At 40.4% G+C, this 27,030-nt stretch overlaps 1 protein-coding gene across 1 annotated transcript in view; it reads right to left on the bottom strand.

The window, feature by feature from the left end:
- Positions 1-27,030, bottom strand: part of FANCE (FA complementation group E) — a 797,034-nt gene that overhangs the window by 470,666 nt on the left and 299,338 nt on the right. Inside the window, exon 5 of the mRNA XM_044076581.1 lies at positions 22,481-22,540. Coding sequence (XP_043932516.1) covers positions 22,481-22,540 — 60 coding nt within the window. The remainder of the gene's footprint in view (positions 1-22,480; positions 22,541-27,030) is intronic.

Below are 27,030 nucleotides of genomic sequence, written 5' to 3' on the forward strand. Positions count from 1 at the left end.
AGCACAGATGTCAAGTTACGGTAAGTACATAACTTATAAATCTGATGTTGGACAGCACAGATGCCAAGTTACGGTAAGTACATAACTTATAAATCTGATGTTGGACAGCACAGATACCAAGTTACGATAAGTACATAACTTATAAATCTGATGTTGGACAGCACAGATGCCAAGTTATGGTAAGTACATAACTTATAAATCTGATGTTGGACAGCACAGATGCCAAGTTACGGTAACTACATAACTTATAAATCTTGGACAGCACAGATGCCAGGTTATGGTAACTACATAACTTATAAATCTTGGACAGCACAGATGTCAAGTTACGGTAACTACATAACTTATAAATCTGATGTTGGACAGCACAGATGCCAAGTTACGGTAACTACATAACTTATAAATCTGATGTTGGACAGCACAGATGTCAAGTTACAGTAAGTACATAACTTATAAATCTGATGTTGGACAGCACAGATGTCAAGTTACAGTAACTACATAACTTATAAATCTGATGTTGGACAGCACAGATGTCAAGTTACGGTAACTACATAACTTATAAATCTGATGTTGGACAGCACAGATGCCAAGTTACGGTAAGTACATAACTTATAAATCTGATGTTGGACAGCACAGATGTCAAGTTACGGTAAGTACATAACTTATAAATCTGACGTGGGACAGCACAGATGTCAAGTTACGGTAAGTACATAACTTATAAATTTGATGTTGGACAGCACAGATGTCAAGTTACGGTAACTACATAACTTATAAATCTGATGTTGGACAGCACAGATACCAAGTTATGGTAACTACATAAATTATAAATCTGATGTTGGCAGCACAGATGTCAAGTTACGGTAAGTACATAACTTATAAATCTGATGTTGGACAGCACAGATGCCAGTTACGGTAACTACATAACTTATAAATCTTGGACAGTACAGATGTCAAGTTACGGTAACTACATAACTTATAAATCTGATGTTGGACAGCACAGATGTCAAGTTACAGTAAGTACATAACTTATAAATCTGATGTTGGACAGCACAAATGTCAGGTTATGGTAAGTACATAACTTATAAATCTTGGACAGCACAGATGTCAAGTTACGGTAACTACATAACTTATAAATCTTGGGCAGCACCGATGCCAGGTTATGGTAACTACATAACTTATAAATCTTGGACAGCACAGACGTCAAGTTACGGTAAGTACATATCTTATAAATCTGATGTTGGACAGCACAGATGTCAAGTTACGGTAAGTACATAACTTATAAATCTGATGCTGGACAGCACAGACGCCAGGTTATGGTAAGTACATAACTTATAAATCTTGGACAGCACAGATGTCAAGTTACGGTAACTACATAACTTATAAATCTTGGGCAGCACCGATGCCAGGTTATGGTAAATACATAACTTATAAATCTTGGACAGCACAGACGTCAAGTTACGGTAAGTACATAACTTATAAATCTGATGTTGGACAGCACAGATGTCAAGTTACAGTAAGTACATAACTTATAAATCTGATGTTGGACAGCACAGATGCCAAGTTATGGTAAGTACATAACTTATAAATCTTGGACAGCACAGATGTCAAGTTACGGTAACTACATAACTTATAAATCTTGGACAGCACAGATGCCAAGTTACGGTAACTACATAACTTATAAATCTTGGACAGCACAGATGTCAAGTTACGGTAAGTACATAACTTATAAATCTTGGACAGCACAGATGCCAAGTTACGGTAAGTACATAACTTATAAATCTGATGTTGGACAGCACAGATGTCAAGTTACAGTAAGTACATAACTTATAAATCTGATGTTGGACAGCACAGATGCCAAGTTACAGTAAGTACATAACTTATAAATCTGATGTTGGACAGCACAGATGTCAAGTTACAGTAAGTACATAACTTATAAACCTGATGTTGGACAGCACAGATGCCAAGTTACAGTAAGTACATAACTTATAAATCTGATGTTGGACAGCACAGATGTCAAGTTACAGTAAGTACATAACTTATAAATCTGATGTTGGACAGCACAGATGCCAAGTTACGGTAACTACATAACTTATAAATCTGATGTTGGACAGCACAGATGCCAAGTTACGGTAAGTACATAACTTATAAATCTGATGTTGGACAGCACAGATGTCAAGTTACGGTAAGTACATAACTTATAAATCTGATGTTGGACAGCACAGATGTCAAGTTACAGTAAGTACATAAGTTATAAATCTGATGTTGGACAGCACAGATGCCAAGTTACGGTAACTACATAACTTATAAATCTGATGTTGGACAGCACAGATGCCAAGTTATGGTAAGTACATAACTTATAAATCGGATGTTGGACAGCACAGATGCCAAGTTACGGTAACTACATAACTTATAAATCTGATGCTGGACAGCACAGATGTCAAGTTACGGTAAGTACATAACTTATAAATCTGATGTTGGACAGCACAGATGTCAAGTTACGGTAACTACATAACTTATAAATCTGATGTTGGACAGCACAGATGTCAAGTTACGGTAACTACATAACTTATAAATCTGATGTTGGACAGCACAGATGTCAAGTTACGGTAACTACATAACTTATAAATCTGATGTTGGACAGCACAGATGTCAAGTTATGGTAACTACATAACTTATAAATCTGATGTTACCCTTTTTATTCTTCCTCACCAATGGGACAGAGTCCCCAGCTATGTAGCCCTGGGGAGGCCCTTATGGAAGGACATGCCAGAGCACTATCAAACCAAAACAAGCTCTGCTTATGGAGGCAAGTTCTAATTCGTAATGTGCATCAAAGGTATGAGTCTTTGACCAAGTGGCTGCAGTGTAGATATTGTCAATGGAAGATCTTGAGGAAAAGGCAGATAAAGTAGCCATGTATCTAGTGAAATGAACGCTAGGAGCACAAACCAATTCCAAACCTTTTTTTAGAATAAATCAGCAAAATACAGTCAGTAATCCATTTGGCCACAATAAGTTTGGAAATGGTCTGACCCAAGCGGTTAGGAATGAAGGATACAAACAGCTGATCAGACTTCCTGTTCTGTTTTGTTCTGTGAAAATAAAAACTTAACTGTTTATGAACATCAAGAAGGTAAAGCATATATTCACGTTATTATTAAAGTTTAAATAAAACTGGTCATTGAATGGACTGATTAATGTTAGTTTCCATAGCCACTTTAAGCAGAAAGGAAAGGTTGGTCTGTAGGGACACCCTGTCCTTATGTAAAATAATATAAGGGGGCGTAGCCAATAAAGCTTGGAGCTCAGAAATTCTTTTAGCTGAAGTGATAGCTAGTATAAAAGATTGTTCTCCAAGAAAGAAACTTCATATCACATTTGTCTGCCACTTCAAAAGGTTTCTGAGTTGATCTTTGAAGGACCATCATCAGATCCCAAGGAGGAGAGTGATTCTTTATTGGAGGTCTGAGAAGGAAAACTCCTATTATGAAAGCTTTACATAACCTGGAAGATGCCAGACAGAATGATTAGTTTCCTGCATAGAAGTTGAAAAAGACAGCCAACTGAAGTAGAAAAGCTAGCTCCTTCCTTAAAAAGAGTAGTGAGAAAAAGAAAGATGGTCAAAGCAGGTGCTGAAAAGGGTCAATAATCTGTTTGGAAGTCCATATGGAGAACCTTTTCCATTTACTTCTGTAGACCTTCATGGTAGAGGCCTCCTGGAAGGCCAAGATAATGTCAAGAACTGGGGAAACAAGCCTGGACCATTTGACGATTCAAGTGGAGAAACCATGCGGTCAATTTGAGGGTGTGGAGATTGAGGAGTTGAATTCCTAATGACTGAGGTAGGAGATCCTGTGTGCGTCTCAGTATCCATGGAGGATATTTCAAGTGAGACCAGAGGAAGGGGGAATCATACTTGTCGAGGCCAGAAGGGGGCAATGAGAATGACTGAGCTCTTCAGCTTGTTTGCTTTCTTTAAGAACTTTAGAATCAGGGGAAGAGGGGAATAGGCATAGAGGAGACCAGGGGGCCAATCGTGAATCACAGCATCCTTCGGTGACTCCCCCTGAGGGGGGATGAGAGTGAAGTACTTGCTACGCTTGTTGTTGAAGGGAGAAGCAAAGAGGTTACAGCAAGTCTGGCCCCAGTGGCTGAAGATCATATTCGCTACTGTTTGACTGTGGGACCACTTGTGAGACATCAGAATGAACCTGCTGAGTTTGTCTGGCAGTGCTTTGGTTTTTCCTGGTATGTGCACTACAATAAGAAAGCGGTCTGAAAAGACTGCCATTCCCAGACCCTCATGGCCTCTCTGCACAACAGGCAGGAATGGGTTCCTCCTTGTTTGATGATGTACCAGAATTCTGACATGTTGTCTGTGTGGACTGCAACAGTCCTTATAGGGAGAGCATCTTGAAAGGCTTGCAATGTTAGAAGGACTGCTCTTATCTGTAAGACACTGATATGTAACTTAGTCTCCAAGGGGGACCCACATGCCTTGGACCATCTTTCCCATGAAATGCCCTCCCACCCCAGTTGGGAAGCGTGCATGGTCACTGTGATGATTGGGTGAGGAAGGGAGAACAACCTGCCCAGAAACAGGTCATCTGACTGGATCCACCAGTGAACATGACGCTTGCAAACTGGAGTGAGTTTTATGGGAAATGATAGAGGCTAGTAAAGAATTGACCACTGTACCGCCAGTGTCCACTGAAGGATTCACATACAGAATCTTACTAGGAGAATGTCAGCTGACATGACCCATGCGCTTGTAGCATTAGTTTTGCTGGAAGGGACAGATGAGACAGTATCACCCACACCTGATTTCTCAATGAAGTTATGCGATGAAGATGTAATGAAGCTACCTGAGATGCAGTACTCAGTCGAGTTCCTATAAATTACAGATTTGGTATGGTTTATTAAAATCCCCAAGGAGATGGAGATCTGGAGCAAGTAATCCCTTGCTTGTAGATGTTGATGCTTGGTTGGGGCAGTGAGGACCCAATCTTCGAGATAGGGAAACACCTGGAATCCTTTGAATCTCAGGTGAGCTGCCATGACAGCCCAACATTTAGTGAACCATCCTAGGGGCTGTAGTAAGTCCAAAGGGCAGTGCTCTGGATTGGTAGTCATTGACTCCCAGTCGAAAGTGCAGGTGTCTCCTAGAGCACCTGTCTATTTTGATGTGATAGCACACATCCTGGAGGTCTATACAGCACATCCAATTGTACTTACTTAGAAGAGGTAGAATGGACTGAACCATAAACACTTGGAACTTTGACTTCTTCACATACAATCCAAATTGCTTAGATCCAGAATTGATATCAGGTACCCTGTTTCTTTCTCCTAAAAAGAAGCGGAAGTTATATTTATTATTTAGAAAAGAAAACTGCCCCAGATGTCTCAAGCTTGTGTAACGTAACACAAATCCAAACAAAAACACAAAGAAAGTGGAGTCACTGAATCCTATGCATCAACCTTTAATGCCACGGGTTAAGCGCTTTCAGCCAAAAATTTTGGCCTTCTTCAGAACAAACAACTCAATGAATACAATCCTCTTATATAAAATGGTTAGAAATCTTAACCAATCACATCTCAATTCCAATTAACAAATTACAAAAAACATTTACCTAAAACCATTCACTTAAAATTTTCACATAAACAATTCAAGTAAAAAAAAGGGGGGGGGGGGCAACCACATAACATATTACTTAAATAAAATGTTAACATAAAACATTTAAAATGTACATTTTATTTTCCTTTGTTGTAATATGCCTTTCTTTTTAGGACTGCTTTGTAATTAACTCCATTGTTCAAACCTGGTGCCCTGCATGCATCCAACAAAATCTGCCATTTAAATTCCCTATAATCAAGTTCCCCATCTCTGTCTCCATTAACATCCTGGGGAACAAGATCAATAACCCCAAAGAAAAATTTAACCCCATTCTTGTCACCTGCACATGTAAGGGTGTGCTTGTAAAGGGCATTATCCATGGTATTCTTTCTGATGGCATAATAATGTTCATATATTCTATTTTTTAATTGTATGTTGGTCTTTCCAATATAGAAGGAAGTACAGACTGAACATTTAGCCAAGTATACCACATAGGTGGATTTACAACTGAATTTGCCAGGAACCTTCCATTCTCTTCTTTGGTTGCAAACTTCAAAATATGCCCCTCCTGAAATGTATTTGCAAAAAAACTACCTCCACTTTTACTAACCCCCTTGTTATGTCCACTTTCCAAAATTTACTTGAAATTCTTGGCTCTTTTGTTTATAAAAGGGGTGCTTCTCCTACAACTGCCCTTAAGTCACTGTTAGATGCTAAAATTCTCCAATTATTGGATATAATGTCCTTAATGTCTTTACTATCTACGGTGAACATAAGCAACATAAAAGTAACCCAATCTTGATCACCTTGTGTGTTACCTCTTGTGGCCTCCTTGTTACAATTAATGTTCAACACCTCATTGACTATTTCAGGGCGATACCCTCTGTTTTTAAACCTACAGTGTGGCTCTTCCATCTAACTTTGTTTCATCACTTGTGAGCCTATTTAATCTAGCTTGCTGCCCTTTAAGTATTTTTTTACAAACAAAGGGTGTGACGATGGGTGCAAGGATGGCTCCTAATTACGCCAGTTTGGTAATGGCGTACTGGGAGACCAACATCATGTCTAAGATTGTCAACAGGGAAAAGACTGTAGCTTATTCCACTCTACAAAGGAGGGGCCACAACTGATCCTGGCAACTATCGCCCCATAAGCTTGACTAGCCTGGTCTGCAAGGCTATGGAACGCATCATCATGGAACTCAATAATAAAGACATTGGGAACCTCCAAACACTTGACCCGACCCAGTTGGGCTTTGTTAAGGCTAGATCATGCCTACTAAACCTGGTTGACTTCTTCGAGACAGTCACCAAGGCCACAGACGAGGGAAACGTTGTTCACACAGCCTACCTTGACCTCGCCAAGGCTTTCAACACCATTCCCCACTCGGGTATTAAAGAAAAACTCACCAGCCAGAACATAAACCCCTACGTCACGAGATGGGTTGCCAACTGGCTTACAGACAGAACTCACACAGTAAGAATAGCAGGCTCCAGGTCCGACTCTAAACCAGTCACAATCTCAGAAGTACAGGCAAACACAGGAGGACTACGGCTAACCAAATTTGCCGAGGACTGCAAACTAGGAGCCATAATTGACTCTCCAGCTGACACGGACATCCTCCAAAAGGGCCTTACTGAGACAGACACCTGGTGTCAAAGTCATGGCCTCAGGCTAAATGCCAAAAAAATGCATAGGCATCCCATTTGGGAAAAACAAAACACCCATGAATTACCACATACGTGGCAGCCCCCTTAATACAGAAGAGGTAATAAGAGATCTGGGGACCCAGGTAGATAGTAATCTCTCCTTTGACAATCATATTGCCAAAGTAGTTGGGAAATCCTTCTATGTGGCCCATCTAATTACTAAAGGGTTCGTATCTAGAAATAAAGAGGTTATAGTGCCCCTCTACTCGTCACTCATCAGACCCATCAAAGAGTACAATGCCTCATTTGGGATGTACCTCACAAGACACTTCCAACAGCTGGAGAGACCACAAAAGTACCTCCAAGAGGATTACTGGCCTCAAACATATGTCCTATGCAGCCCGACTGAAAAAACTCCAGCTGTACTCAGTGGCATATTGCTTACTCAGAGGTAATCTCTGCCTGACTTACAAAGCCATGTAGAACTCAGAATTGATGGACATGCTCCACCTAAAAAAATCCAAGTCACTGCGAGCCACACGTTCTAGTGAGCTAAACCTCGCCACAACAATAAATAGAACATGCTGGAGGGATAGATTCCTGTCACAGAGACTCCACATGCTTTGGAACAAAATTCCAAACTATATTAGGCAGAGCCCCTCACTAACATTCTTCAAGAGAAACCTTGACGAGTGGAAGGGTAACAGAAAATACACCCCTGGGATCACTTCATTGGCTCTGCTTGACAGAGGATCAGTTAATTAATCAATGGGCGGCGAAAGCCAACACACTATGGATAGGCTTATAAATGCCCTTGAGCAGATAGCCTAGTACCGACCTATGAACTTATTATCGCTTTATTGATGACCTCTTTTTTATTTGGAGGGGAACAGAATCTGAACTTTCAAAATTTGTAGAAGATATGAACAATAGTACCTCTTCTTTAAGATTTACTGGTGGTTGGAATACTTTGAAAGTTTGTTTTCTAGATATAGAAGTCTTGAAAGAAGGAAAGGATGTTTTGGGATCAGTTATCAGTTATAAAAATGTAGCTAGTAATGGTTTACTGCATTACTCCAGTATGCATCCCACTTATGTCAATTATAACATCATTAAAGGGCAGCTAGTTAGATTAAATAGGCTCACAAGTGATGAAACAAAGTTAGATTCTTTAGTGGAAGCACTGCATTGTAGGTTTTAAAACAGAGGGTATCCCTCTGAAACAGTAAATGAGGTGTTGAACATTAATTGTAACAAGGAGGCCACACAAGGCGATCAAGATTGGGTTACTTGTATGTTGCTTATGTTCACCATAGTGAGTAAAGAAATTAAGGACATTATATCCAACAATTAGAGAATTTTAGTATCTAACAATGACTTAAGGACAGTTGTAGGAGAAGCACCCCTTTTGTAAACAAAAGAGCTAAGAATTTCAAGGAAATGTTGGAAAGTGGACATAACAAGGGGGTTAGTAAAAGTGGAGGTACTTTTAAGTGTAAACGTTGCAATTTTTGCAAATACATTTCAGAAGGGGCATATTTTGAAGTTTGCAACCAAAGAAGAGAATGGAAGGTTCCTGGTAAATTCAGTTGCAAATCCACCTATGTGGTATACATGGCTAAATGTTCAGTCTGTACTTCCTTCTATATTGGAAAGGCCAACATACAATTAAAAATAGAATATAGGACAATTAAAAAATAGAATATACGAACATTATTATGCCATTAGAAAGAATAACTTGGACAATGCCCTTTACAAGCACACCCTTAAATGTGCAGGTGACAAGAATGGGGTTAAATTTTGCTTTGGGGTTATTGATCTTGTTCCCCAGGATGTTAATGGAGACAGAGATGGGGAACTTGATTATAGGGAATTTAAATGGCAGATTTTGTTGGATGCATGCAGGGCACCAGGTTTGAACAATGGAGTTAATTACAAAGCAGTCCTAAAAAGAAAGGCATATTACAACAAATGCAAATAGAATGTACATTTTAAATGTTTTATGTTAACATTTTATTTAAGTAATATGTTGTTATGTGGTTGCCCCCCTCCTTTTTTTACTTGAATTTTTTAAGTGAATGGTTTTAAGTAAATGTTTTTGTAATTTGTTAATTGGAACTGAGATGTGATTGGTTAAGATTTCTAACCATTTTATATAAGAGGGTTGTATTCATTGAGTTGTTTGTTCTGAAGAAGGCCAAAGTTTTTGGCTGAAAGCGCTTAACCTGTGGCATTAAAGGTTGATGCAAAGGATTCAGTGACTCCACTTTTTCTTGTGTTTTTGTCTGGATATTTATTATTTACTTATTTGACATTTGTTAACCGGGTTAGTCCAACTGAGCCAAAAAGGCCCCTTTTCGTTGGAGAATCGAGGAGAAAAGCTCTAGCATGCAGACTAATGACGTTACAGACTAGAAATAATATAATTAGTGAATACAAAGTGGACATGCATAGAGAAAATAATTCATATAATATACATGGTTGAACAGAAAGTACAAAAAACATGAAAGAGATGAACTGAGGGTTACAACTGAATAAGAATATAATGTATTTGAGGAAGAATAGACAGTAGAAGTATATCCTTTATATGGTAGCATCAACAGTTACGTAATTATGTGGAATTTTACAACAGATTGACTGTTTTTCATGACTACAATGTACACTGGGTAGATGTTCAGGGATGAGATAGTGAAGTTATGCAAACAGTAGAGTGGAGAGAGTTTAATTAAGATATTCTGAAAGGAAGAAAGTGGTGGAAGAAGTGACATGTAAATTAGGGAAGATTATTGCAAGGGCAGGATTTTGAATTCAGGAAGTGGTTTTTGACCTCAGTTTTGAAGAAGTTAGAATTTTTTATGCTACAGTTGTTAGGAGGAAGCCTAATGCAGGCTAGGGATACTGAGTTTTTGTAGAGGAGCTTGCCAATATTTTGTTTGGTTTATAGATGTCTAGAAGGTTCTGGTCTGAGCTATGAAGTCAGCGAGTTGGGGTATAAGGGGATACTATGGATGAAAGAGAGGGTCAGGTTAACTGTTAATTTAATAGGGAGTGTGTGAACTGTAGCTGGGAAAGAAGCAGCAGCTGGGGGAATTCAAGCCATTTAATTGTTTTTAGGGCAAGACAATGATGTGATTTGTATGGCTGGTTACAGGCGAATCTGGCTATGTTGTTACAGGTTTGTTCGGGTTTAGGTAGTAGGGATGACTGGAGATGTGCAAGGATAGGAGAGGCGTACAGAAGGCATGGAAGAAAGAGGGCTTGAGCTAGAGAGGGTTTAGAGTTGGGGGCTAGGAAGTTTTATTTCTGTAGAGAAGACCTAATTTCTGGTTATTTATTTATTTTTTTAATACAGTGTTGTATACGAATATCGAATTTTAGCTAGTAATCGATTATAGTACCAAGTAGCTTAGTGTAGGGTTCTGGTTTGATAAGAGTGTTATTGAGAAAAGAAATGGAGAAGGTGGACATTTGGTGGGAGAAAGATTTGGGAAGGAATAGTAGCAGTTTGGTCTTTTTGGGGTTAAGTATAAGCTAATGGTCAGTTAGCCATTTTTCCACAGACGAGAGAGAGTTTTGGGTGATGGAGAGAAGATTAGAGATGCTGTCAGAGAAAGAGATGAGAGTAGAGTCGTCGGCATATTGTATAAGGGAGGAAGTGTTGCAGGAGGAGTGCAGATTATTGGTGAAGATGTTGAACAGGAGAGGACCGAGGACTGAGCCTTGAGGGATGCCAGTGTGAATGGGTAAGAAAGTGGAAGAGGAGGACTGAGATGCGACAGACTGGAGCCTACTTGAGAGACAGCTCGAGAACCACTGAATAGTAGAGGGGTAGTGGTCAAGTTCAATTAGTTCAGTAAGTTTGGAATGGGAGACAGTATCGAAAGCTTTAGAGAGGTCGAGGAAAAGGCAAGATACAAGAAGATTGTTATCCCTAGCTTCAGCAACAATGCGAGTTAAGGGTAGGAGGGCAGTGGAAGTGCTATGATTAGGCCTGAAGCCATGTTTGGGTGGGGGTCAGAAGGTTTTCATCAATTTGGTACTTTAGAAGCTGGTTATGAATGTGCTTTTCACGGATTTTGGATAGTGCACAGAGAATGGCACTAGGTCTGTAGTTTCATGGGTCTGTGGAGTTACCTCCTTTGTGTAGAGGTATGGTATAGAAAGATTTCTAAATATCGGGAACAGTGGAGTCTTGGATAGATCTGTTTACTAGGACCAAGACAGGGAAGGCTATAGAGAGTGGACTGCAAGTTTGAGAAAGAGGGGAGGGAAGTTGTCAGTAGATGGTGATCATGGTTTTAGTTTTAGTAGAAGGGAATTTATATATGCAGTGGAGACAGGTTTGAGGGAGAAAGGGATGGTCTTGCTTACAACATGAGTGGTATGAGAGAGGGGTTGATTTTGACAGGGTTGTTGTTGAATTGATTCAAAGAAGTGGGTATTAAAGTAAGGTGGCAGCTTCTTGGTGAGTATTGTTCGGATAGAGGTTGGGGTGGTAGGTCCACCAGGGTGCAGAATTTTATTGATGGACTGCCAGAATTTTTGGGGGTTGGAATTATGGATAAATCAAGCATTATAATAGACGTTTTTCTTGTCTTTATTTGTTTTTTGAGAGGTTACAAAGTTTTTTTATATTTTGGAGGGATGTTGCAGATTTAGTTTTCAGCCATTGTTTCCAATATTTGCCGCTATTTTTTCATGAGAGTGAGGGTGTCTTTAGAGAGACAAGATGAGTATGTTGTTTTAACTCTTAAGTTTTCATACAGGAGCTACAGTGTCTAGGATACCAAGACAAGTGCGATTAAATTGTAGAACTGCATCACTGAGGGGAAGGTACTTAAGGTGCCACCAGTTAATAGAAGACAGCATGTTATAAAAGGTTTCAGCATTAAAGGAAGACAGGTTATGACAAGTCTAGTTAATGGTGGGACTTGGGTAATTTGTAAGGAGAGTCTTTGGACATGAGTAGGGAGGTGGTCACTTATGAAGTCGGGTAGGGTTCCAAGGTTGTGATACAGCGTGGGATCTGAGGTAAGAATCCAGTCCAAAATGAAGCTGTTAGTATCTTGTTATTGAAGTGAGTAGGAGTTGTGTTAAGTTGATGGAAGCCACAGAAGTTAGCTTGTAGGGTAGAAGAGGTGATAGATATTTTTTTCCAGTCAATATTAACGTCTCAAATTAGTAGGGTCTCATATGGGATATGCAGTAAGATCCAGGATAGGACAGATTTGTGAAAATGAATGTTATTTCCAGGTGGTATGTACACAGCTGCGATGGCAAACTTTTTGGGGGGACTGAGGTGACAATTAAGAAATATTTCTGCAGGGTGAAAATTAAGGTAAGATATGGGTAGGGGGATAGGATGCGGTGCTTGGAGTACATAACTGCAACACCTCCACCTTTTTTGGCAGCTCTGTCTAGATGGTAAATATTGTAGTGGGAAGGTAATATTTCAGTGTTGGAGATATGAAGTTTTAACCATGTTTCAGATAAGGCTAAGATACGAGTGAAGTGGTGGGTAACCCAAGAATGAAGCTCTGAAACTTCCTTAGGTAGACTCTGTATATTAATTGCAAATATACTGAGATGTTTAGTCAGGTTGGTATTAGTAGCAGCTGGGATAGAAGGGCCAGGATTGGGGTGAATGTCGCCATCTAGTAGTAGGGTGTTTGACAGTGTTTTTCTTTTTTTTTCGGTGTAAAAGTAGAAACCGTAGGGTTTATAAGTAGGTTTAGGGGATGTTGTCGAGAGAGTGAGTATTTTGAATTTGTGAAAGTGAGTATAGGAGGAATTCAAAAAAGAGGGAGAGATTAGAAAGGGGAGGGGTCCTTGTTGAAAAAAAGCTAGAGATATGTAGGGGATAAATGAAAGTGATTAAGTATGGTATGATAAAAGGTAAAGAGTGAGAAATACAGTCATAGGATAGGTATGAGGTAGAGGGGTGGGATAATGAGTGTGTGAAATAAGAGCAGTACAGAGTTAGGAATTTGTAAAAGTGAGAAATATGTAGTTAAGGGTCCTGTTTAGTAGAGGTAGGTGTAACGAAAAGTATGAGGCAGCAGTAGATCAGCAGGAAAATAGTGAAAGTAATACATATTAAGAAAGCTTCAGGTGGGAATGGAGATAGTAAGGGAGAGGGAGAATGTGAGAGTGGAAGGATGAGAGGAGAGTTGAGAAAGCTAGGACTGGATAATTAGAAGGTGTAGGAGGGATTGGAACAAGGTGCATAGATATAAATGCAATGAAAGTGGGGGTGGGTAGGAATGGGGGTAGGGTAGAGGAGCAGAATGAGCCCCAGTGAAGCAAGGGAAAATGGAGAGGGTCGAGCCTGGAAAGGAAAGCGTGCGAGAAAAAAAACAAACAATCAGTGGAGGTAAAGTAGAAATAAGATCAGAACAGGAAGAGAGAGCCAAGTGTATCACAGAAAAATATGGTACAGTTAATAGAAGGTAAAAGGTAATGCACTATAAGAAGAGCTATACAATATATATAATGGTAACATACAGGGGAGGAACAGACTATGTACAGGACTGAAAAGAATAAGGTAACCAGTAAATGGGGGGGAGCCTCAGCTGTCACTACTGGCATTTTGCAAGTGGAAATATAGAAAGGAATGTATAACAAATGTTAGGCGAAATGATCGTGACTATAACAAATACTTTGTTAAAAGTCTTACTGCAAAGTAGGTAGCAATGCACTGGAGAGAACACCTACATGCACTGTTTGATGAATTCTAGTCCCTAGCAGTCCATGGAAGCAGAGTTCTCAGGTCTGTGGTGTTTTGTAAAACTCCTGGGCAGATCAGTAGTATACTAGGAGCCACGCGGGAAACTGGGGAGCAGATAGAGGCCAAAAAGAGAGCAGAGTTCAAAAGTGACAGATGAAGCAACCAGCTAAGGAAAAGAATTCTGAACCCTATTTGTTTGGGTGGGACCTCCTGGATGAGTCTTTTTTGTAGCAGCTTTTGCATTTCCTGAGCTTTGTATTCCCTCTGACTGGGTGGAACATCTGGTAGTTTCTTCCTCTGAACAGGAGGTGGAAGGAAAAAGGGTATGTAGTAACCTCTGGATATTATTTTAGCACCCATGCATTTTTCATGATGTTTGTCCAGGTTTCCAAGTGCAAGGAAAAACAAACCTCGACTGCCTCCAGAGGTAATGGACAGTCAGGCATGCTTCAGGAGCGCTGATAGGACCAATTACAAAATGAGTCTCTGGAGCCCTGGTTTTGCGGAACCCCTCTGTCTCTGGGACAATGTCTGCCATTGAAATCTCCTCCTCTGCCTCTGGAGAGAGTAACCCCACAAGAGTCCTGAAAAGGTCCTGGAGATTTCCGGAACCTCATTTTCTTATCACCTCACTGGTTCCTAGAGAATGACGTTAAGGGGTAGAAAATTTGATTCCAATTGCAGACAGGGTCCTTCCCTTCTGCTCGCTGCAGGTGAATGTATCTTTCAGTGATGGCCCAAACAAGGAGGAGCCATCAAAGGGGGGCATTAACAAAAGACGCCTTGAAGGGTTTCTCAAAGTCACATAGCCTCATCCAGGCATGTCTCTTAATGGCTACGGCTGAACCAGCTGCTCATGAGGCACCGTCCACTGTATGGGAGAGCAGACTCATCGATGAAGTGGCAATGGACGACAGAATGGCCAGCTGAGAAGAAACCTTCCTGAGATCCTCCATGGACATGGACTCGGAGCTTGAAAGCTCCTTGATCAAATCTCTCTGTAGGCGAGTAAAATGTGCAGGTAATTTATCGACCTCAGTGCGAATGTGGCTAAGGCATATATATGCACTTTCCAAATCTGTCCATTGCTCTGGACTCCCTGTTCTGTGGATGGACAGAGGAGCTTTGTTCTGCTAGCTTCTTCTTAGTGGCCGCTGCCACAATTATGGCATCAACTAAGATTCCCTTGCTCCAGTGAGGTCTACGTGAAGGGGGAACAAAGAACTTACCCGGGAGCTTGGGGATGGGCTCGACAGTGTCCAGTTCCTTCCAAGCCTAGCAGGAGACCAGGTCAATAAGTTCATCTGACAGAAGGTCACCCAAGATCTAGATAAGCCAGCTCCAAAAGTATCCAGGAACACCGATTCCTCAGGAGAAAGTCTGGGAGGACCAACCACCTTTCTGTTTGAGGATTTCCAGAATGTCCCCAAAGGAGACATCTTCAGGTGGTAACCGGGTGGAACCTTCCCCCTCATCAAAATTGATGTCTTCTGTGACTCCATAGATGAGTGTAAGTGCCTCTTCTTGCACATTCTCTTCAGAGGCACCTCTTCCATTGGGGTGCCCAGGAGAGGTGTCGGAAGAAAGGGGGAATCCCTCTGGAGAACATGTGTGTGGAGGCTTACCTGAGCTGGCTGACCCCGAGGGGCAGAAATGATGGACTCAATGAGGGGAGAGGAGCAGGCTCTGAGATTTGACAGGACGGCTCTCTACTACTCGAAAGGCTGTCTGACATGGGGGAAGCCTCCCCCCTCCTCAGAGCCAAAGCAGCTGAGGAAGGAAGGTCAGGACCAACCCCAAATCTGAGCCCTTCAGAGAGAATTGGACCTAAGCTGTATAGACGAAGGGACAGATCCAAAGTAGGAGCTGAACCCAACCCCTCAGACCTGGTGCCAACCTCTCAGAGCCGAGATCTGCTCTGATCTGAAGGTTTCGGGGCAGGACTGGTCAGGGATACAGTCCAGGTTGAGGAGGGGAGCTTCTTCAGATCTGAAGCTGAATCTCTCGGGGATCTTGGAACTCCAAAACCACAAGATGGATCGGAGAAGGAGACAGCATTGGCTGGGCAGGAGCACTCATAAATCCAAGAGGGGATGGAGTTGGCAGGATCCCCATCTGGATATGAGTCATGAGAAATCTCTGCATCTTTCTGTCACCATCTGCCTCTGTCAGACTCCCAGAAGATCTGGATGATACTATAGATGCTGGCTTGGAAAGCTTCTGTGGGGTTTGAAATATTTGAGAAGGCAGAGCTGGAAAAAACAGGTTTTTAAAACAAACTCCGGTGACCAGGTCCTAGCTATTAGATCCAAAGGTATGGGATCCGAGTAGGAGGGGGATGGTAAGGAAGAGCTAGATATTGTAATGACGCCTTTCAGATCCAAACAGGCCTGTGGATCCAAGTGAGGCGTAACAGTCTTTGGATCTAAAGGGGTCAGATCTGAAGTCTGAGTTTTTCAGGTGGCTGCGATGAGGGATTTTTGGAGGTTTCGTTTCTTAGACTCAACACAGCCTTCAAGAGATTTACAGGGGTTTGAGGCCCAGGAGAAGAGGCTGAAAGTAAGCCTTTAATGTATTAATTTGTTGCACCTGTCGGAGTGTACCCTGGGGTTAAAAGTGGAGCAGATATCACATTAAGATTTTAGATGTTCAGACCCCAGGCAGTAAACGCACTCCTTGTGGACATCAGAACTGGGGATATTATGCCCACAAGAAGTGCATTTCTTAAAACTGGTTGGTTTCTCGGACATTTTACTGAAACAGTAAAGTTCAAATACAAGAAACAGTACACTCTAATAAGCCAAACACTTAACTAGCTATCAACCGAAAAGGTTACAACCAAGTAGACAGAGGTCAACCTTGTATCAAAAAAGTAGCTGAAGAACTACGCAAAACTGTAACAGAAACAGCACACTTTCCAAAACCAAACATTAAACTAAACTATCTACTTCTAAACACACAGTAGCTTTTTTTTTTGTTATGGATACACAGCTAAAGTTATAGATGTAAGAAAGGGGTCAAGAAGGCAAGAAGGAGAAATGATAGGTAATTAAGAGACACCCCTAACGCCAGCAAAATACTATAAAGAATTAGAGGGAGAAGGAGAGAACACCAACTGTAATATTTAAGTCTACGATATTTAAGACAGACAAAAAAGGTACACTCTCACACTCGAGTTTTGATCTTGTCTTGTCCCAATGGTGGCAAACAAGATCTGAGCAGTTGGGGATGGGTTAGAGAATTGTGGGTAGACGGAGGAGCTCGAGATCTGGATCTGAAATCTTGTATATGTGGCTGAGTCAGATCCAGGGATCAGATCCTAAACCCATTTGTGAAGAAGAATGAAAAGGACATCAGATGAAATCTTTTTTACTTGGTGTAGTTGATTGCAAAAAGTACTTAATCTACATCTAAGAAGTTTTTACCCATCTATAGTTCATATTGATCAGACCCGAATACAACTGTCCCTTTTGGGATGTTATCTTATTAGGCAAATCAAACAACTGTAAAGCCCACAGAGATTCACAATTAAAAGATCACAAACTTAAAAATAAGTACTACCCCAGGAGAGGTCAGATGCACTGTCCTGTTATCCAACTCCTTAGGGCAATCTGTGCCTAACCTTTCAGACCATTAGCAATCCAGTAGTCCAAAACTTCTTATATCTCCCCAAATCAAAAAGTTCCACTAACACTAGAACCAGGGATCTAAATTTGCTTCAGCCAAAAAAAAAAAAAAAAAACATGGTGGTCAGACAGATTTGTCATACAACATTTACTGCTTCTCTGGAACAAGCTTCCATTCCAAATTAAGCAATGCAACACAATTTCTTCCTTCAAAAAGAAGTTAAGATAACTGGACTGATATCCACAAATACACCTCTGGTATGAGTGGCCTGTTGCTCCTTGAAAAAAGGATGACGGGTCCTAAGGGTGAGCACTGACAAGGCATAAAAGGTCACTGGGTCCAGTTGCTTTGTTTATTCTATGATAGGCTTTTGAAGGGTTAGCACTGACAATGCATAAAAGGTCACTGGGTCAGTTGCCTTGTATATTCTATGATAGGCTTTTGACAATACCCAGACACCCTTGTACATGAGAAACAGGCCACGCCTTGCAAAATAACAGGACTACTGACAGACACATGCTAGAAATCCCTGGAATGACATCATTCATTATGCCAAATATTAAAGCCAGCTATCTTCTCTTTATACCTAGGCATCATTCTTGGTGAAGGAAGGACTGCTCCAGGACCAGAGTCTTACCTGCATCCATCACATGTACAGAAAGGTCCAGCATGTCTCTCTGCATGTGTCTCAGGGTACTGGACCTCAGGTCATTCACTCCCACATGGAGCACTACTATGTTGTGTTCTGACTTGTCTTTGGAAAGGGTCTTGAGGGTCCTTATAATGCCCTGGGCACAAATCAAGCCAAATGTCAACCAGTGGAACAAATGATGGTCTGGGAGTACCAACTGAAAGGAAAATGAAATTGTACCTATTACCGCTACCTCTGACTGTATATTATACTGCACTGATTTGGAATATAACATGCAATTTACAGCATGCAATTTTTAAAACAAATAAGAAAAGAAACTTCAAGTGTTCAGTCCTTTCAGTGTCCTTTAAACATTAATGACACACACAGTGAGGAATATGCTTTAGAATATGCCCACAAGTTTAACACAGTCAAATTTCCAGTCTTTTTCAGCCACTTCATTTTGGAGAAGCACCATTCACAGCGTTTAAATTACATATTATGTAAATGATAGTTCACATTACTACTACTTATTCACTCATTTCAGTTTGTTGCTGGTCTTCTTCCTGATCATCGCATCTTCCCAACACTAGTCTCTGGTTCAAGTTCAAGGTACTCCTGATTCTTCTAGTCATCTCTTGGGCTTTTTTTTTTTTTGGCAACTCGTGTGTCTTCCTTTGGAACAATATTGAAATACTAAGCATGTAAAAAATGACATGACCTACCTTGCCTGTTCCCCTTGGTATTGTGGGTCCTTCTTCAAAACATCTGATATTTGAATCTGTAGCAAAAAAAGGCACTGTTTTGTTCAGGCAAAGAAGTAAGACCAGGAGCTCATCATGGTTAAAAGTCTGTATTTGTAAAATAAAATTTAAAAATAATAGGTTCATAGGTGTTTACTAGGCCAACGACCACAATGACCTTTTTAAGCCTAGCCATGCATCCCAAATCACTGACCGTTCTGATACTCTTCATAAGAGTAAGCAGGGGTTTGGGAGATGAACCATTTACAGGTTACCTATGTCCATTAAAGACATAGGTGCCAAACCAGGGATGACTTCCCAGTTTCCCATCCAATTGTCCGAGTTGCACTTGAATTGGGTTAGGGAGGAACTCTGCTTTACATGGATGGGGAGCCTGTTCCATAGACGCGGTAGTCTCAGGGATATATACCCATCTCTTGAGTAGGTCCTATTTATATCACAGGCAAAGTTTAAGTCGTTAGAACGGGTAATTCTGGTGCTGTATGTTTTATGGATATGCAGGAGGTCCATCAGAGTGGGGTCTGACAATAACTTATACGCCAGGCATAGCTCTCCCCTCAAAAGGCTGTAAGAGACAGAATACAGGGACAGGGCCTTGAGGTGGTCTGCATAGAACATTTTACTTATGCCCTGTATTCTTTTAGTGAGGAACCTCTGTGGACATTCCAATTGTTTGATATGCCTGGTTAGGTGCATACCAAAAGGGGCATTGTACTCCATGATAGGTCTGATGAATGCTAGATACAGTGGAACAATGATTTCATTGGACTCAGATGCCATACCTTTGTTTATAAGTTGTGCAATATAAAATGATTTCCTCACCACTGTAGACACATGATGGTGAAAGGCTAGATTACTTTGTGTGTGTGTCCCTAAGTCCCTGACTGCTGGGTCATCTCTAAGGGGTGTGTTGTCAATATGATAGTTACCAGGGATGGATGACTTCCCAAAAGATACTATTATGCATTTCTTGGCATTTAGTTTTAGTCCATGGCACTGACATCAGGTGTTTGTCTGTGTCAGCCCCTCCTGGAGAACATTTGTGTCAGTGTGATATTCAATGACAGCTTCTAATTTGCAATCATCTGCAAATTTATTCAGCCAGAGACCACTGACATTGGCCCTGACTTCTGATTGATTCTGATAATTCCAGGCAGATGAGCGTAGCTTGGTTCGGTAAAGAAAGAGAATTTTACTGATTTAGTTCCTTTGGAACAATGGAAAAGGTTCACTGGCAAATTTTCTTTGGGCTCTGTTTTTGCTAAAAGATAGAGAAGCAGAGTACCCTTAAGCTTGCTGGCTCTCACTGTGTTGGATAATCTTTTTTTTTTTTATTTCCTCCTTAGTCTGTTCCATATCAAAAATTGTTCTTGATCCTCCAGTAAAAAATATTCTGAAGACAGCTGGACACAGCAACATTAATATCACACCTGCCTCTCAAAATGCCCTCACTGCAGGGATATACTTGCTTCTTTTCCACCTGGTACACAGTAAATAATCATTTTCCACAAACACTTTGGTGCCCCCAATCTTTAATACTTTTCTCTTCTGCTACAGTTTTGTCAGGAACATTTTTTTTGTTGTTGGTATAATTGCATCTTTGATACCTCAGGTCTTGGTTAGCTTTCTCATGACCAGGTTTGATGCATACATATGACATGCCCTTTCAATAAACAAATCCTGTTGTGGAACCCCAGTCTAGTTGCTTAACTGTACTTTAATAAAATGAATGCAGTCTGTTTCTTAAAGTTTCTCTATTACAGCAAAACATCTCAAGTTTTCTCTTCTTGCTCTGTCTTCTACTCTTTTGAAACAGGTCTTGAAAAGCCTCATGTTTAGCAAATCTTCCATTCACTTCCATTCATTTTATTCTCTGATTTCTGCAGTTTTATCAGTTTATCCAAATAGCTACTTGAGCTTTTTTCTATTTTTCCAGCCTTTTATTTCTTTACATATCCTCTAGTGTCTCATTCATTTTAAACACATTGAGTGCATGTTTGCATTTTCCTTTAAATTAAGGAACGCCATCTGCTGTTCTAAGTTTGAAACATGAACTGCTTTGTTTTGCTGAACACCTGTGTGTTTCTTCCCATCCAGAGCTTTTTCTTTTCCTTTTCTGGTTGGTTTTCTTTTACTTTTTCCAAACTTCTTCTTTACTTGCATCCAGGCAATGTAATCACTAGCCAATTAACTGAATGTTATACAAATTAACAGCTTTTATTGGCTTTTTAACAATGTCCCAGTTTTCACACTGACAGATCAATAAACCTGCTCCTCGGTCTGCAGACATCTCGGAAGTCTTGCTCATAAAGATTCCTTGTCATCATAAAGTACTTTCTGAAGTTTATTCTGAGTACATCAGAAATACACGTGGCATTAACAACATTTCTGAAATGACATATGGACTGACACTGGGATTAAGAGGAAGAAAAGTGCTTTGAATTGCTTCAACAGTAGCAAGAGAGGCATCCAGGCTGGAATATCTTGATGTGAATAACCCAAATATGATACAAGCAGTATTTTGCAGGTATGGAACTACTGCGGTAATTCTGGAAAAGAATAATCAGCTACGCTGACAGCCACAGTTGGCTCCCTGAGGCCTTAAGACTCTCCTGTAGCTCGAGTATGTGTGGCCCTCACCCACGATGAAATGAATGGGCTGACAGTGTTATGGTAGAGGATCCATCAGGCAGGTCCAGCACATGTGGGAAATTCTGTGTAGGAGAGAAGAAAACTAGAACCATACTTTTCATTTAAAAAAGAAATTAGTTGCACATGAGGCTTAACATTAAAATTAGTTAAACTGATAGGGGCAAATCAGTTACAGACAGAAATATTAATATAGGAGTCTCACCAAGGTATTTAAAGTAAAAAGGAGTATGTGAAATATTATTTTGGCCAGGAATGTCTGTAGAGATCCAACAAAATGTTTTCAACTATCATCACTAACTGAAGACCCGCTAAGTTTCTGGGAAGGTGGTCGTGTCAGCACAACACTATTCTGCGGTGCCTGTAAGTTAGTCAGAAGCTTTTTACCCCTTTCTTCTTTCCTCTCCAGGATCCAAATGTGCATCTCTACTTACATACAGCCCTTTGACCCTTTACAAGAACACCACATCAACCTCCCTAGCCCCTGAAAAATTAGCAGCATAGCATCCAGAACTTTCCTACTCTGTATGTTACTAGGATATTGAATCTGATTTCTGTTTTTGTTTTTAACAGTTCGGAAGTTTTCAGTAGGATATTGAATCTATCAACATTCAACTATGTTCATGAACTCAGGCCAGCAGTTCTACAATTAAAACCTTGTCTCTGTTTCAGTAAGCTAGAGTATACCTATATCATGTTTCTGAATAACACGGAACATAACTTACTATGCATACAATATATCTATGCGGGTGAAATGTCTGTACAATAAAGGAAAAAATGTCCATAATAAAAGTTAAAAAAATAATCAGCAAGATGTCTCACCTGTTCGGCACTGCATTCATTCAAAACCTGGAATTCTGGGGGGGGATTCAACTCTGCTGTCTGATACATGGACAGAGAAAGAGAGAGAAAATGTAATTAAACAGACCGATGCCTCATTCAACAATTACTCTTCATATTTAATTGACAGTAACAGAAAGCCAACTTCTTTCCAAATCTTCCCAAGTGATATTTATTACTGTCACTACTACACATAATGGCTCATGAAGCCCTTTAGACTAGAATTACAAAGTAAATAAAGGACAACAGCTTCATTACGTTCTCAACCATCTCTCCACAGTGACTTTGGAATCAAAACTTTAAAAGATGGCTATTATTTATCTTTAAAGTCAACTGCATTTTCTTTTACGCAAGCATTATTTTTTAACAAATATTATGCCAGCCCACTATTTTTTTTCAGTTTACCATGGCACTTTTGCTTGCTTGTCCCATTACAATTTACCTTTTCTCAGGCACATTTTTTCAGAACTATGGAGAGGATGCAAACCACAGTTCTGCAGAGAATGTTATCAGAAGCTTAATAATAATCTGTGATTGATTATTCATAAAGGAGGCTGCAAACTGAGCCTTCATGAATAATTAATTAGGGGAGGGTTGGAATACGTTAGTGCAAACTTCCTTCTCTGAGTAAGCAGTGCCCTCAGCAACCTGACCTTGTAATGATGTCACGATGGGGTGTGGCCTACCCAGTGTCTTAGTATATGGTTAGGTAATCATTTTGCCTTACACAATAAAAAAGGAAACATCTTTGGTAGCTCTATATAGAACTCAGCATTGAAATAATGCAGCAGCAACATTCTTTGTATCAAGGGAATTGGACAGACTTCCTATTAACAGCAAACTTGCCTGACAGTTAGAAACTGATTACTTTTAGCCATAAGGTTTTTTTTTTTTTTATTGCTGCCAATTATCCCTTGGCACTTAGCTGCAACTACTTGATGTAGTTAGCAAGATTTACCATATCCAGCAATATGACTTTCATTTAGCTCCCAAAACAACCGAGGTGACAACCAGATTTACCATATCCAGCAATACGACTTTATTTAGCTCCCAAAACAACCAAGGTGACAACCACACTCTGATGTATCAGTTTGAGAAGGGGCCTGAGATGTGTAGAATACTCCTGTAAACAACAAAGATATGCTATGCAGGAGCCTGCACAATGTTTGTCAATGCCCTCTTTATTCTCCTAACGGAGATACGACACAAGAAGAGTACCCCTTAGGTAGCCAACTGAGTCTAGTCTAAAACAATTGTGAACTTAATAGGCTTTTTTGTCATCTTTCTTGCCCCATCCTCAACAATGTTGGGCTCTTACCTGTTACACTTAACAGGCAACCCTAAACACAAGCCACTAATTTCAGATTCGTCTTGCTCGAATACATGTTTTCTGTTTTACGCGTCGTTCTCACCTCATAGCTTGTAATAATGTCTGCTCTCTTTCTGCCACCATCACGTTCTAAAACCCTTGATTTCTTTCCCTAGTGTTTTCCTATTCCCACCATTTATTTATTTAACATTTGTTTACCGGGAAAGTCCAACTTGGATAGAGCCCATTTTCAGAGAAGGCCCGGGGAGAAACACTCCAGATGCATGTCTTTGGAATGTGGGAGGAAACTGGAACAGCCTGAGGAAACCCACACGAACGCAGGGAGGACATGCAGACTCCGCACAGAAGCACCCCAGCTGAGAACTGAACCAGAGAACCTCTTGTTTTGGGGCAACGCTAACTGCTGCACCACTGCACCGTCCAATTCCATTCTGTGCTACTTTGATACTATATTCCTTTAGGGCTTCACATCTAAAGCAGGAATTCTGTATGGCTTATGTCAGCCATTTATTAATATTCCACAGATACTTCAGGATATCTGGCACATGTAAATACATTTGTTTATAATCATTTATTCCATTTCTTATAATTTACTTTAGATAGTAGTGCTGTCCATTCTTCTTTCTATTTTAATACCTCCACTGCATGCTTCTTATTCTCAGCAATATGTTCAACACCACTGTCTCTAACAGTACAGTTTGGGGTGTAGCTTCTAATATTATGTGAAAATTTTAACTGGGACGGAGTCTGCTGTATGATTTTGCAATGTAATACTGGTTCATATGCAATTATTCTTCACTGTTTTGTATGAAGCTGTTCTCCCTGGATGTGCACTAAAAACAGGCATCAACCTTGTACTCAAGTTACACGTAAACATATCGATCATTGCTTAATCAATAAAACAATAAACATATCGATCATTGCTTAATCAATAAAACAATCGTTTAATCAACCTGTAAGTCAGCTCTCTTTCTTGCCCTTTAAGACATTCGCTGGACAGAGGTAGGCTTGATGGTCAGCAGGTGTGGGGCAAACAAAAAAAAAACACTTAAATACCTCCATATCTTCAGCTAACTGTAGGGGATAAACAATATCCATCTTTTGGCTTTATTGCTTTGTCTGGTGTCAATCACTCAGTTTTCACGTTAAGTGTTTACATTGATATTAGATATTCACAAGGAAGAAACCTATTAACATTGCCTTGTTCTTCTATATAAATACTTTCTCTATGTGCATACCTCTAATTAAGTTTCCCCTCATCTTTCTACATGTTTCCACACTGCCTAATATAAACTTCCAGGGGTTGCTACGTTTCTCATACTGACCTTCTGTTACACATTTTGTCAGTTCAGGTATTTCACAAACCACCTTCATAATCTATCGCCAGTTGTGAGGTCTGCTTCATTTCGTTTCTAGTTGGGCCAAGTTACTACAAGTCTACATAAATTATGTATTTCAGACATGCTTATGAGTTGCATCTGACTCCTACAGTAATCCCATGACACTATTTGGAGCTTTTCCAATTGAACATAGCCTCCATGTAACTGGGTATTCTCAAATCAACAAGCCAAATAACTAGAACCATACAGACAAAAAAATTCTCCTCTATACACCAGTCTGAAAAACTCTTGGAAAAATAATCTGCAGGATGTAATGGAAGATAAATAGTTTGTACAGTGGGCAGTCACCCATCAAAAACATCAAGCTGCAGTGATCAGAAAACAAATCCGGAGCTTTTTTTCCCCCAAGTATTTGGGGTGCTATTATGTATATTTACTTTTTTAACTTGGTGATTTTTACTGTCTTTGACTTAGAATTTGCACAGGGGTTCAGCTGTCACATGATTTTAAGTTGCTCACATGATTTCAAAATGTTGGTTATATGATATCTGAAGTGTATTTAAATGTTGCCAGGCCATTTTATGTTTATCTGACGATGTTTTACTACTGAATAAAACAAAAGCGCTTAACAAGTTTTGGATCGCTGTAGCTAGTTTGTTGGAATCTCTGCAGCCTTGCGTGAGTGATTTTTATCATTTTTTTTGTTTTTGTATTTGGTTTGTTATAGTAGGGAAGCTTTCCCAGCTATAAGGTCAGTTAATTCCATTCTACCATTATATGTATGGCAACAACTCCAAAGTCTGTGGAAGTCTGTGGAAGTGATATGAGAGTGCAGTACTAAAGGGGAGATGTAGATGCGCCCAGATACATTGACGTGAGTAATGCACAGCTAAAGTGGCTCACTAGGGGTGTGTTTTAACAAACTGCAGGGACAACTACCGTCAGGCATCACCAAGTACACAGAGAGAACAGCAGACACACACGAGAGACATGGGCGACACAAGCATGATCCAATCATAGTAAACATCCAAAAACTATATAATTAATTATAGCAAGTATGTTATTTATCTCTCTCTCTCTCTCACCTACCTATGCATACTTCAGTCTACCAGAAGAGCATGGAGGCACATGGAGGTCTGGCACAATCATCCTACAATAGCTGTAGAAATGGCAAACACAGGGTTAGATGCAGACATGCAGAAAAGGGAGCTATACAGGAAAGCATCCCTAAGTCAAGTCTGTAAATGGACATGATACTGGGCAATGAAGTCTGATTGGTCAAGACCTAAGGCAGGCTGTTAAAGGGGAAGTGTGCTCTGAGGGCAGTGACACTACATGATACTGGGCAATGAAGTCTGATTGGTCAAAACCTAAGGCAGGCTGTTAAAGGGGAAGTGTGCTCTGAGGGCAGTGACACTACATGATACTGGGCAATGAAGTTTGATTGGTCAAAACCTAAGGCAGGCTGTTAAAGGGGAAGTGTACTCTGAGGGCAGTGACACTACATGATACTGGGCAATGAAGTCTGATTGGTCAAGACCTAAGGCAGGCTGTTAAAGGGGAAGTGTACTCTGAGGGCAGTGACACTACATGATACTGGGCAATGAAGTCTGATTGGTCAAGACCTAAGGCAGGCTGTTAAAGGGGAAGTGTGCTCTGAGGGCAGTGACACTACATGATACTGGGCAATGAAGTCTGATTGGTCAAGACCTAAGGCAGGCTGTTGAAGGGGAAGTGTGCTCTGAGGGCAGTGACACTACATGATACTGGGCAATGAAGTCTGATTGGTCAAAACCTAAGGCAGGCTGTTAAAGGGGAAGTGTGCTCTGAGGGCAGTGACACTACATGATACTGGGCAATGA

Source organism: Protopterus annectens, chromosome 7.part0 (genome assembly GCF_019279795.1).
Source record: "Protopterus annectens isolate FY-2018-M chromosome 7.part0, PAN1.0, whole genome shotgun sequence".
Classification (NCBI taxonomy): Eukaryota; Metazoa; Chordata; order Ceratodontiformes; family Protopteridae; genus Protopterus; species Protopterus annectens.